This window comes from Electrophorus electricus, chromosome 13 (genome assembly GCF_041902795.1).
Source record: "Electrophorus electricus isolate QZ-2024a chromosome 13, ASM4190279v1, whole genome shotgun sequence".
In the NCBI taxonomy this organism is placed as follows: domain Eukaryota; kingdom Metazoa; phylum Chordata; class Actinopteri; order Gymnotiformes; family Gymnotidae; genus Electrophorus; species Electrophorus electricus.
In genome coordinates this window covers 12067583-12081322 of record NC_137509.1, presented here as the reverse complement: position 1 = coordinate 12081322, position 13740 = coordinate 12067583, and the positions used below count along the sequence as shown (strand labels likewise).

At 40.4% G+C, this 13740-nt stretch overlaps 1 protein-coding gene across 4 annotated transcripts in view; it reads left to right on the top strand.

Annotated features, from left to right (window-relative positions):
• Positions 1 to 211: 211 nt before the first annotated feature.
• The window catches only part of usp53a (ubiquitin specific peptidase 53a), a 35685-nt gene continuing 22156 nt past the window's right edge, over positions 212 to 13740 (top strand). For 2 of the 4 annotated variants that reach the window (XR_014115761.1, XM_035519811.2), the window contains exons 1-8: positions 454 to 813; positions 8880 to 9538; positions 10416 to 10508; positions 10632 to 10766; positions 11991 to 12104; positions 12645 to 12727; positions 12916 to 13000; positions 13552 to 13698. Coding sequence is in view for 3 of the 4 variants with exons in the window: in XM_035519811.2 (XP_035375704.1) it covers positions 9395 to 9538; positions 10416 to 10508; positions 10632 to 10766; positions 11991 to 12104; positions 12645 to 12727; positions 12916 to 13000; positions 13552 to 13698 (801 nt within the window). In the remaining variant the exon portion in view is untranslated. The other 2 variants (XM_035519809.2, XM_081694501.1) reach the window with 2 other exon arrangements.

Genomic DNA, 13740 nt, shown 5'->3' with positions numbered 1-13740 from the left:
AGTATTTCTTTTCCTACATTATTTTATGCACCAAAATTAAACAGCTGCTGTTCGGATAATGTTGACCTTATATCACATCTAGTGGGCGACAGGATTTGTTTTTTTGTTTTTTTTCTTTCTTTCTTTCCTTTTTTGGAACAGTCCGATTTATCATTTTTATTACACAGCTACGTAAACCGCCACAGGCTCACCGAGCAAACTCGGTGCATCAGTCAAACTTGCCAGGAATAGGATCGCTGAACTACACAACCAAGGTATGATGTTTATTACTGAAAATAGTAAAAACGAGTGATCAAAATGCCAAAACAACTCTACCCTTGTAAGCCGTGTCTTATTTGCTTCTGTCTGAGAGTGTGTACTAGACTGCGGTGAAACACAGCTCCGTACGCCAGAGGCGGGGCTCGACCTCAGCGCTGAAACATCACTAATCCAGAAATTCAGGTGCCTGCAGTCAATTCCGACTCACTACTGCCGCACACGAACGGTCTAGATAGTGGTGGTTACACTTGCTACCAGGACGTTGCGATTCAGTGTGACATGTAATGTAAAGTTATAAGGGAAGCAGTGACATCGGAGAAGACTACCATAAGTTACTACTTGAATAAGAAAAAAAATACATTATTTTCTTGGTCATTACTTATCCTAGTAGGTTACATCTTTACGTAGCTTTCGTCTCTTCCGCCTATGACAATTCAGCAGTTGACGCCAAACTCCAGTTGAGAAACACTGTGGATACTTGGGAATTTTCGCTGATAATTTGCTTTGGAAAGAGGACAACTTATTGGAGAGCTGCTGTCATAAGCCCTTCACATGGTGAGTAGTGTATTCTGCGATGACTGTTCGCTTTGTTTTGAGTAAACTTTCATCGCCATTTTTCATTTGCCAATGCGCATGTGACGGAAATCTACCTGATTCAGGTAAAAGGCTTTGTCGGTTTCATAATCCGTGATAATAAAGGTCATTTACTACAGATATGTTATTAAAATAGAGCCAGGTGTTTAGTTTTTGTCTTTTCATTATTTTTCAAATGCATGACTTACGGAAAGGCTACTTCTACTTCTACTCAAATCTAATGTACCCTAATTGAAAAGCAGTGGTAATAGTTTACTCGCGAATGAGATGTTAAAAAGAACACGTGAGAGATTAGGGGACAATATTATGCCGCATATCTCTGGTCCAGTGTTTGCTTTTCTCTCTTCAGTAGGGTTAACAAGGTGCGTATTTCCATGGTGGAGCGAGTTTTGGAGACGGAGAGCACTGATCTAGGCTCTTCTCTATTTTAATTCGACGAATCGCACGTCGACACCCAGCAATCGTTAGATGTACATTGCGTCCAAGAATTTCAAAATGCAGGTCCTTTTTCCTTGTGTTGCAATGGCGCTGTAGTCTTAGTCACAATTACGTCGTCAAATTCTGTTTACACACTGGGCATAAAGTAAATTATAAGTAAATGTTATAAGTCTAGTCCCAAGTTGATAAAATAAAGTCTAACATTAGTAAGTACTGATGTATCTTTTAGGATACTACTGAATAGCTTATTTTTTCTACTAAAATACCGAAATCTAGTCTGGGCAACCAGTGTCAGGGTACGTTATGAAATTAGGATTTTTCCTTAAGTAGGAGAGGGATATAATCCAAACTGTCCAGTGTTTTTTTAATTGACAGATGTTTAACACAGTAAAACGCGTGTCTAAATTTCACACTGTTGGCACAAATAACCTACAGTGCATAGTTGTTTATATAATATTGTTTTTTCTAAAAACAGTTGAATAAATATTTCCACTGTCTGTTCTTCAGTCTTGTGGTAATTGTCTACACAATTAAAATGAGAAGCCTTCATTTAAACATTAAAAATGTGGTATACTTGTGCATTATACTTCAGGTGTATACATATGCATACACCTACATGTGGAAAAAATGGTACAAGCATTTAGTCATTTGCCTGGTTTTGGCTTGCCACAATTTGCCCCCTATCACTTACTAGGATGGATAAGATCCTGGAAGAATATTTTTAAGTTAACTTTAATTTCAGCTCTCTTCCCATTTTCAATACTGGCCAGCAATACAGATCACTTCAACTTAAGCTGTAATCAATTTATCCTTTCTGTAGACAGATATAGAGGAATATTTATATAACTAGAGCTTATAGAGTCATAGTTTTGTTAACCTCAAACATGCATGCTTCTTTCACGGGCTGAACTTCGCCCTGTGTTACAGTACAGAGTAGATGAAAATGTGCAGGCATGTTGAAAAACCGGCTGATGTCTGCCACACCACCACCACTGGATGAGCGATGCTTCTACTGTTTTGACCTCAGCCATGTTTAGTTGTTCCATAGTACTCATCTAGAGCAATGAGAACATGCTTACAGACCCACCCCATCGAACAGCTGCACAATGACTGTTTCCTTGTGGAAATGAATGAAATGGTGTAAGGAGGAGGGGAGGAAGGCTTTTTTTCCTCATTTTTTCTGTGGATTGCTGTGGAAAGTAGAGTGATCATACATGGGTGTTGCAGCTTTTGCTTTGAACGTATTTACCAGTGAGGACATGTGCACGTGCCATTTGAGTGCCTGTCTGTGTTAAAGTTATCAATGATACATCGCCTGTAAGCACTAGGTCTGGGGAGTGACAGAATATGGGATTTTCTCTTTTAATATGGGATACCTAGAGTAAATTATGTTAAGCATTAACTAGTAATCAATGAGACCATCTGTTTCACTCCATTTATATTTATTTATGTCCTACGGATTCATTTGTTAATAAAAGTATTAGAAAAACAGTGTATACATCATAACTAAGGCAGTCTGTATCAGAAAGTATTGAATACATACAAGGTTATTGTAAAAGAAAAACTGAGTAAATGAGCACTGTTAAAAAAGTCATGTAGAGATTGAGAGGAAAGGAAAGTCATTGGCTTTACTGAGGCTCTGGTGTTTATTGACAGGCCTCACAGAAGAGAGGATGCATTTAGGAAGTGGCTTGCCACATTGGGCACTGATATTCTACTTCCTTGAAAATGTTATAGGAAACAGGCAAGGTTTTGCTCTGTGCGCTACCGGTGAGATTATGTGTCTGTGAGAATAGCCATGTATCAGCAATGATGTCTAGATCTGCAAGGGGGTGTGCCTCACAGCTGGGGACTTTGTGATTTGAAGTGTGAGTGAGGGAGAGGGGGAGAGATTTTTTTGTGCACGTGCAAATGCATGACCTGCTCTGTCTGCTGGCCTGAAAATGCTGACCACGTGCGGGAACGCGGAGCGCAGCCGGCAGGAAGCCTACACAGGAAACGGCCGCTACATTGTTGCTGGAAGCCCGAGCCTGCCGCTGCTGTCCACTGGGAATGCCACCTCTCCTTCACCGCTGGTTGAGAGTTTCAGGAGCGTGTCACGTTTCAGACCCACACACTCCCCCTCAAGGCCTAAACATGCTTTTTGTCTTTGTATGGGGAACCAGGGTGTGAAGGAATAGGATGAGGTTGGGTTTTTTTTTTTGTTTTGTTTTGGGGTTTTTTTCCCAAGAGAGCGTTGTGCGATGGTTCCATGTACAATGTAGTTCTACTTCTTAGGATCCTTATGTTAATGTTTTGATGGAATGTAAAAACGTATGTCCTGCTTGATCACATACCGTCTTAAGGGTAGGTTCTAAGATTTCATACCAAACTTGACGTATTAATTATTCATGGCCAAACAAATTCCATACCTTGTATACTGTAATTACTTGCTTCTGACGGGTCCTTCGGTCCTCTTCTGTTTTCCAATTTGCTTTATTTTAGAAGGATGATCTCCCATCACTTCCTTGATGCAAAACAGTGAAACTTTCACTGCCTGAAGGATAGATGATAGATGTGTGTCTTGTGATGCAAATCTTGGTTATTGTTTTTATTATAATTTTAAAAAAATCTTCCATCCTGAGTCATGGATATGTTTTCACTAATCTGTATAGCACTGTGATTTTTGGTCTTTCATTAGTTACAAACTGACACTTGGAAGATTTTTTTTTTTTTTTAGATCTGGTAATAAGTGAAGTTTGAAGATGTGGTGAAATGTAGTGGACTTCTCTGTCTGTGAAGTTGTTTATTTGGATGTATATTTCTGAGTCATTTGCTCATATGGTTTTAGCATTTGGGCAAAAAAATTTGTTAATGAGGTAGTTCATTAGGATCATGAATCGGATCAGTATGAACTTTTGAGTTGCTTTCAGAAGTGCACACCTGTTAAACTCTAAAAGAATTCTGTTTTTCAGAAGTAGTAAAATGTTACAATGAAGGAACAGATTTACGTGGGATTTCTACCTCTACAGCTTCATCATTGTGACAGCATTTAAATCATAAAAGCAAACTTTATTAATTACATTATTTAGCATGATCACTTCTGGACAGTGGGAATTCTTCTGTATAATGATGAACAGGCTTAATTGACAAGCAGCAGGAAGTGATGTCATATGCATGCTTGACTTTGGTGGGAAGGGTGTGGACAGGTTTGTTTGGGTAATGCGAGGGCTGATATGGTGACCTCATCTGGTCTGGCTGGTCTGAGCTGCTAGAAGTACACCACAGTACTGCATGTTCTGAAGCCTGCATGTTGCTTCAGGGTGGGTACTAGAAAATAAAGAACTGATTTCACGTTCATTGTATTACATTTAAGGTGCTGCACATTGTGTCTGTGGACTTGAATATATGACAAGATAATATTTTTATTTTTATGGCATTTATTTTAACCATTGTGAAATACCAAAAATACTTGTGCAATACTAAACTGGAGTGTTGTATTAAATATGCAGCAGACATTCCAAAAAAAAACAAAAAAACAAATGGATAAAACACTGGAAATATGATGGAATACTTTACTTTAAAATCTAATTGACTCATCAGCTCTAGCAGAGAAAATCTTGTGTGTTCCTAATATTTCATTGAGCATGCTTGATTGACAGCCTGCTATCACAGACTTGCCTGCTATGCTGCTAGATTAAAGTTGAATATAATGGAGCAGTCATAGTGTCGGAATCGTCCAACTATATGTGAATTATTAGCACTGACATTTTGGCACCAGTTTTCAGTGAAGTCTACTCTGGCAAAAGCTTGTAGGGTTTTCCCAACATTGTTAACCCAATTTATATCAGAAAAGTCTGGAAAATTAAATTGGTCGTTTGGGACCGTAATAACAGGACACCTTTTGTACAGTGTGTGCCCAGAAGAGCAATATTAACCCATTAAAATAATAATAATAATAATAATAATAATAATAATAATAATCTACAGTTGAATAACACTTAACTTTCCTTTAAGCACTTATTGATCAGATTTTACAGATAAAGGTAAAGCCTAGAGCTTGAATCGTTGAATTCTCAGTGGTGAGTTGACTACATAATTCAATCTTAACATTCGACATAATCAGAAAAAATGAATCAAAGAGTTTGATCTCCTCCTGTGCCCTGGACGCTGTGCAGGCCATACCCGCCTGCGAGAGGTGTATGCGGAGTTGAGCTCCATGCCTTTCTTATGCACTTGCCACGTTCTTCCCATTCGATCAGGTCAGGGTTGCATTGGACTCGTGGAGCGCAAACCGTGGCTGATAAAACGAGAAGCGCCGCTTTCGCTGTCGGTGCAGTGCTACTTTCCCCACCTGCATGAGGAGGCGCTGCCTGACTAGTGGCTATACTTTTGCCATGAGATGTCCTGCTCACAAAGTGGGGTCACCTCACAAGTGGCCTTTCTTACGGTACATCAAAACTAATTAAGCGATTAGCAATCAAATAGACTAAATAGCCTGCTAAGATGTTAGTGATTTGCCACGTTTTCGATGGGAAGGAAAATGGTTTTTGTCTCTTTGTAACCAATAAGGGCCTGGGTAAGGAAGCATTCGCAGTTTTTACACAACCATCGGAAGCCAAGATCATGGCCTGTTGCCAGTGTAATCTACACTTCTCATATTCATTAGTAATCAAAGTTTGTTGACATTTGTTGCAGGATTTAGGTCAGTGTGCATTGGAAGCTGTACCTTTTGTCTAATAAGCTTTCTCATTTTTGCAGTTTAATGTGTTTATTAACCTCTTGCACACATGTAATATCTGGTAAATGACAGCATGAATATAGTAGCAGGCTGTGTTGACAGGATTGAAAGCCCTAATGGTAGACTCAGATATTTTCTGAATTTGTGTTTCAATCACAATTGATTGCTGCTGTGTAAAACATGAATAAAGAGATGGAACATATGAAGTCACAGTTTGTAAATGGGTATCTTACAGTACATCTCTTTCTAAACTCATGCAGTCTCTCTTAATCCATTTTCACTTAGTTCTACGGCATTGTTATATGGTGAAATTAATAATGCTGTTGGTTCTGTAGCACCTATAGCACACCACTGGAAATGGAATACCTGCTCTCCAGTTTGGAGGTGTATCAGCAGCCTGAACCTTGGAGTCTAATCCCACAGGCAAGAGCGCTCTAGCAACACCAGGCTTAAGTGATCACCTTGGAATGCTGTTGCCATAGCAGGCAGTGGCCATGTTACAAATGTGCAGAGTTTCAGAGTGTCAAAGTGTGGTGGTTGTGGTGGTGAAGGGGGGGGAGGGGTGTTTTTGTTTTTTGGCTTATGGTCAAGTTTCCTATTTATTTTCCCTTCATACTTTAAGAAATGTTGAAATCTCAGTGCAGTGAAAAGATATGGCTGTGGGTTAAATCAGTGAAACTTTTGGTTTTCATTTCTGGCTTGGTTACTTGTGGGAACTTTTTAATTACCACTGAGGCAGAAATGTTGCCGAACTGGTCTTTTTTTGCACCCCTGTACAGACACGCTGAGAACAATTGAGCTGAGCTAGAATGACCTAAATAAACGCCATTTTAATTGCATATGAATTAAAACCCAAACTTACTTTGGAACTACACAGTTTCACTTAAGCTTAAAGGGGTTGCTGCAGGTTTATATTTCTCATACACTTGCAGGAAAATGCCTAATCCTAATGTTCAATAAGATGTTATTTGCTACTGCCATTGATGTTCACCAGATGTCCATTCCACAGTATCAGCCAAGACTTAACCACAAACCAATACTTGTGGATTGCATGGACATGAAGGGAAGTGCCTAAAGTCTACAGAGGACTATTTATCTCTCACAGTTTAAAAGGGCAGCTTGTAAGGGTACATGTCATACCAACATGTGGTGTAAGACAAAAGGTTTGTCAAGTTAACTTAACCTGCCAGACATGATGTTGAACTTTCAGGGGGAAAAAAAAGCAACAGTTCTGCATAGATAAATCTATTTCTAAGCCAATTTAACATGTCTTTTTTTCCCCCACACAGCAGGGTTTAGAAGGATATACCTTATTTGCATTGTTCCCCAGACTTTTACTTGGGTCAATGAGGAATGCAGACCCACTAAAATTCGAGTTCTTTTTTTTATACTCTGACAGTCCACATAGGCCTTAGCCAGCCTGTGGTTTCTTGTTCTTACAATCCTTGACCAAACACAGTATTTTATGTGTATATCTGTGCATGTGCCATGAGCATTCTGGCACACCCTGGATGTTGCTGATGTGTCTTCTGTGGGTGTTTTGATGAAAGTAATTTAAAATGTTCAGAATGTTAGTTCCTAGATATCCGTGTCACAATATATATTTATGTAGTCAGTCATGGGAAAACTCTGAGTGACCAGTAAGATTGAACTAGTCCTCTATAGCCAAACCTCAGTCCTCTCTTGCCACTCTACATTTTGTTAAGGTTTTTGTTTGTTTGTTTGTTTGTTGGAGAAAAAAAAAATGAAAGGGGAAATCTGGCAACAAGACCCTTGACCCTTGCTCTGCCCATCTGTCTCTTCATGGAGGAACCACAAAGGTTCCATCAAATCTACTGAAAAGGCAAACTGGGGGACGATGACGGTAGTCGAACTGGCTTCAGAGTGGCTTTGTGAAACACTCTACTAGTGGCTTTTATGCACATTTAAACGTGACCAAGATGAGAATGCAAAAACTGGTAGAATGTCAAAGTGGGATATGTAAGGATATGTCTTTGAAATCAGGCCTGCTTTCTAAATCTGCACACTAAGCCGCAATTGTTGCTTGCAGTTGTGTGATACAGTTGTGTGATACTTTACCCACTCTAGCCTGTCCATCCAAATCGCTACATCTGTAGTGCAGAGGTGAGCCCTTTTGTTGTGACCTGAACTGTGTGTGACCCTTAGCCATCTGTGGCCAGGCTGCTCACTGAATGGGAAGGATGATTGGCTGATTCTATACAAAATCATGGGTGCTTAACACCATATAGTGCAGACCTGCTTTTAGGTATCTAAAATACTTCTGGCTATTTGTGAGGATTCAGTATTTTAACATTTTGCCCAGACTGCCTTTTGTTTCTATTAAACAAATGTCACAATTTATGTTCAAGCTATAAGAAATTGGAAGCTCTGCTTATTTAAGATATTTTAATAAGAACAAAATGGTTGTAATTAGATCTTGCAGTTTTGTTTGTTTGTTTGTTTGGTTTTTTACAAGTGGTTGATCTAATTTGGAAGAAACATTGACCTCACTTTCTTTTGAGAAGTTACCGAGATAAGGTTGTGTCATCAAATTAGGTCACATTTTCAGTTGGGAGGGAGGGGGGGGAGAATTTGAATAAATAAACAACTGTTTAAAATTCCTGACCTGTGTCTTGACTTTATTCAGTTTTCCTAACATCACTTGATTTGTAATAATGTCACAGGTATAGAGAGAATCAGGTGGAGCTCTTAGGAGCTCTTAGAAGTAAGAGTATATGGTTAAGTCCTTTGAGTAAAGTGAGTTACTAAGAACTGGTTATAGTTAGAGCTTCCACAATTTATATACGAGTTTGATGTAAACATTCTGTTCAAGCATAATTAACAACTTCTGCTCTCTTCTTTGTTTTAGGTTGGATTTATTTGGCTTCCATTTATGGAGTACTAATGGACCCACATGTGAGACATGGATAACCCTTTTGAAAGGTTATGTGGTTTCTACTTGCTTTCAGTCTGAGTTTTTAAAATATGATCAAAAGCAATAAATGGCCATACATGGCCAAGGACCTCTTAAAACCTCCTAAAAATCAGCTGACTTCATCCTATTCAATAAGGCAATGACAAAACACTCCAGTTCATGACGTGAGTGTCTACTTAATTTTTTTTTTTTTTCCTTTTTGAAACCTCTGTTGTTTTTGACTAGCTGGTGTTACCTTGGAGACAAATTTTAGAATACTCCCAAGAGGCATCTGCCTCATCCCTGAAGCACTTATGGGATTCTCTTCTCATGTTCAGCAACACTGCAGCTTTTGTTTGTGGAATTACATAGCCTCCCTTCAAAGAGGCTCCTAATTCAAGGAAATAACACCCTGCTATTTCAAGAGACCCTCCCTTAGCTAGAAGACATCCTTCCCCACCCAAAGTCCAATGGCATGGGTAAAGTTCTTCAGGAAACCTGGGGGCAATCTCGGCAAAGTGTACCAGCCGGGATCCATGCTGTCCCTCGCCCCCACCAAGGGACTTCTCAATGAGCCAGGCCAGAATAGTTGTTTTCTCAACAGTGCGGTACAGGTATGTGCTTTTGTTTGTTCTTGTCAATATTTTTTAGGCTTCATTTGTCTTTCTATAAAGGTTTTGCCAGGCATTTTGGCACACTTAGTGTTGCCTTTAGTCTCTTCTTGTTTCCACTTCACTAGTTTTGCTGCATCACTTTTAGGAGGTGTCATGTTCCTGAACATTTACTGCATCCTAGCCCCCACCACCACTGACTCAGACTACACTTAGTCATTTCCCCAGTCCATTTGTCTGGGCGGAAGTATTTTTCCTAGTGTGGGCTGGTGGACGTGATATTTGAGCGTCTCTCTCTCTCTCTCTCTTTCTTTATCTTTCATCACCATAACACTGAGGTCATACCAAGAGTATGATTTAGTCTGGTCTGTCTCTTAATTAGTCATAACCTTAAAATGACCTTTCTTGCACAAAAACACACACAAACAACTCCCTGTAAACTCAGCATTGTCATAGACCCTTAAGTCTTATCTGCTAAGGACGAACTGTGAATCACAATCTGGTCTTCAGAAGAGCCTTATGACCAAAGGAAAATATCGTCTGTGAGTTGTCCACTTAAATTATAAGTTTTAACCCTCAGTGCAACCAGGATGAATCCTCGGGATTGTAGCGATAGGTGTATTAGCAGGTGGACTTGCCCTGGGAGAGGACAGTCACTGTTTATAGATCTTCTGCCAGATCTATCAATAAACATCATGTATTGATCTTGACCTTGCATGCGAAGACAAGATTTCCCTAAATAATGTTCTGTTTATTTATTAAGCTCATTACTGAGGTTGGGTGGTGGTGTGCAGGGCTGCTTACCTTTTAAGTGTTGTGCTGCACATTGTGTGGTGAGTAAATTTTAAACGTTGCATCTTTCGCAATGCTTTTTGCATAGGTGCTATGGCATCTTGATATCTTCAGACGGAGTCTACGACAGCTGCCCACTCACTACTGCTTAGGGGAATCCTGCATCTTCTGTGCATTAAAGGTACTCTCTTCAGGGCAACTTTATGGGTCATTTTATCCTAAACCAGGAATTAGGGTCTCAAAAGTCAGTGGATAGTGCAGTAAGGACTTTTCTTTGGGTTGTCATTTGTTTGTTTCCCCGTAGGGAATTTTCTCTCAGTTTCAGTTCAGCAGAGAGCGTGTGCTGCCCTCAGACAACCTGCGACATGCCCTTGCAGAGACTTTCAAGGATGAGCAGCGCTTCCAGCTTGGCTTCATGGATGATGCTGCAGAGTGCTTCGTAAGTGTGTGCGCAATCTCGAAAAAGAAACATGGCAAGCATTTTACAACACTCACACATACATGCTCATGTGAATTGCTGTAGTTAACTAATGATGTGCCTGCACTTAAGCCTAATCCTAAATAGTTATTTAGATTAAATAATTTAGTTTAAATGGTTTAAGACAAATGGAAGCTACATTTTTGTGAAATGTAACCAACCATGTGTCCTCACCAGGCAAAAATGTTCATGTTTTTGCTGTCATCTTGGGAACTTTTGAGCCACCCAAGGAACCCCCCCCCCCCCCAAATTCCCTTCATTCCTACTATATGAATTTGTGTGACTATCACTGTGTCATGAGTTTTGTTCGTCATTGTGATTTGGTTCAGCAACAGCCTTATTAGTCTCGGTGCTGCAACAAGCCTACTCGCCCTCTCTTTTACGTCCGGTGTCTGCCCAAGGAGCCAATACAAGCACGGTCCTCCCGTAGGCCCGTGTAGGGTTTTTTCCTCTGGCAATATAATTGCAGGAAACCTGCTTAGTACGAGGACCTGTGATGGTTTTCTGTGTAGCACAGCAGGACGGAGGAGCAAGCCATCAGCTCAGTAAAGATTAATTCACCATGCTGCTGCCAAACAGCATGGTCAATGATGTCTCTTTATCAGGGCTCCGGTGGGAAGGAGTCTGACCAGTACGCGAGTAAGTCGTTGCTTGCAGGCCACTGGTTTTTACGGCCTCGGGTAGAAATCGCACTTCTCGTGATCTGACATCAGAGTTTTAAAAGGTAAACTCTTCTGGCTGACTGTAGGTGCCTGCCAAAAGAAACCTTCCATCGCAAATTCTGACTTTTGTGTTCTCATGGCTATGTATTTGATTTGATTAGATAGCAAATTTTGGAAAGCTTAGCGAAGCATACCACACCCTGTTAAAGGTGAGGTGGAACTACCAGTGTAAACAGAGCATTTGGTTATGTTTGGTTATGACAGCTCTGTGCAATTTAGCATGGTCTTTCCTGCTATAACAAAGCTGATTCAGAGAATCAGCTCACTAGCAATACGGCTCAACAGCAGTTGTGTGTTGGATGAAGTGTGGTAGAGCAGGGAAAGCTAAACTGTACAGTTCTTGAAATCCATCTCTCTGTTTTTTTCATTATCAAAGTTCTTAGTCATGGTTTTCCTTTTTTGTTTGTTTGTTTTGTAGATCTCTATCTAATATTAATGACTTCTTTTATCACTGTGTCTGAAGGAAAACATTCTACAGCGGATTCACCTTCATATTGTTCCTGACGTCGAAACGGACAACTGTACGTCCAAGACTTGCATCACCCACCAGAAATTTGCCATGACACTTTACGAACAGGTACTTCTTCTTCACTGTTTCTCACTTGCTCACCTGCCCACACAAGCACACACATTTCACACAGGCTATGTAATGGTGAATAGATCACTGTCCTATCTGAGCAGGTTCCAGTTTTTCAAGTGAATGTCTTGCATAGAAACTAGAGATGAAGTCCTGCTTTATGGACCGGGTGCTTTCCCCTAATATCGGTGTGCTTCTAGGTTTGCTCCAGCTAGCTCGGTTAGGTTACTGTGTATTTCACCTGTATATCAATTGCCAGATAGATTTCCTTTTTTGTGTGTGCATTATTCAACATGCAGTGTGTATATCAAGACAATAAGAAATACAATTTAAAAAAACAAACAAACAAAAAAAAAAACCACACACCTACAAAAAGAACCTTTAAAAAAAAACAAAAAAAAAAACACCCGAGTCCCCACCTATAATGGCATACTCTCAGAGGTAATTAGGGTTTAGTTGTTGCCAGGTGACAAATAGCTGAGCTGATGTATGTGTCTGCATGTGTGCATGTGCCTGCACACGTCTGGGCGGGTTCCGCAGTGTGTATGTCGAAGTTGTGGAGCCTCGTCTGACCCTCTGCCTTTTACTGAGCTGGTGCACTATGTTTCCACTACTGCTCTCTGGTAAGCTGGACCCTTCTACAGCCTGTGCTACATAAGATTTCATTTACAATTTAATTTAATTTGTTCTGTTATCACTACCTTGATCACTGATCAACCTAATGTGACTAATTTCTCTCCCTCTCTCTCTCTCTCTCTCTCTCTCTCTCTCTCTCTCTCTCTCTCTCTCTTTGTCTCTCCCTGTTCCTCAGCCAACAATTCTTTGAGAGGAAAGATGAAAGGTTTAGCGAACTGCTCCAGACAGCCAGCACCATTGGAGACCTGCGTAACTGCCCAGTAGGTGCTTGCATACAGAAAATTACTGGATGGCATCATAACATCACATTGCAGCATTGCTATATTGAAGACTGTTAATACATCAGGGAAATGTTCAATGCCTTATCTTTGTAAATGAAAGATTTGGCCCAACTAATAGTTCTTCCAAGGCAATGTACACACACACAAAGGTTTGTTTGTTTTGCAATATTTGTCAGAGACCCAAAGCCCAGTTTAATAGACTGACAAGGGTGGTATGATGAATGAGACCGCTCCTGTCCGATATTAAAAGTAGGAAGTTTGCTTCTTGAACATGGAACTACATTATATAAATTGGAGAATGAAAAGAAATATTACATCAACATTGCATGCTCATACAGGCTCCACTTTCTCTGTTAGCATTGCGGATGTACACTGTAAGTGTTGATCTGCACCATCTTTGTATTTCGTACCAGTCTGGAGAAACATTCTGTGCCCTGGCGGTTTTCAGTGCTAATCTGTATTGGCAAAGTTCCCGAAATAACCCTCAAGCAGGGTTCATTTTCTGCTGCTGTATTGTCCCCCTCCACCAGAGTAACTGTGGCCAGAAGATCAGGATTCGACGAGTGCTGATGAACTCACCGCAGATCGTCACTATCGGTTTCGTGTGGGACGCCGAACAGTCTGACCTCACGGAAGATGTCATCAAGTCACTGGGGCCACACCTCAGCCTCTCAGGGGTGAGGCCATGCCCCACCCACCTGCCTCCAGCTCTGCTCATT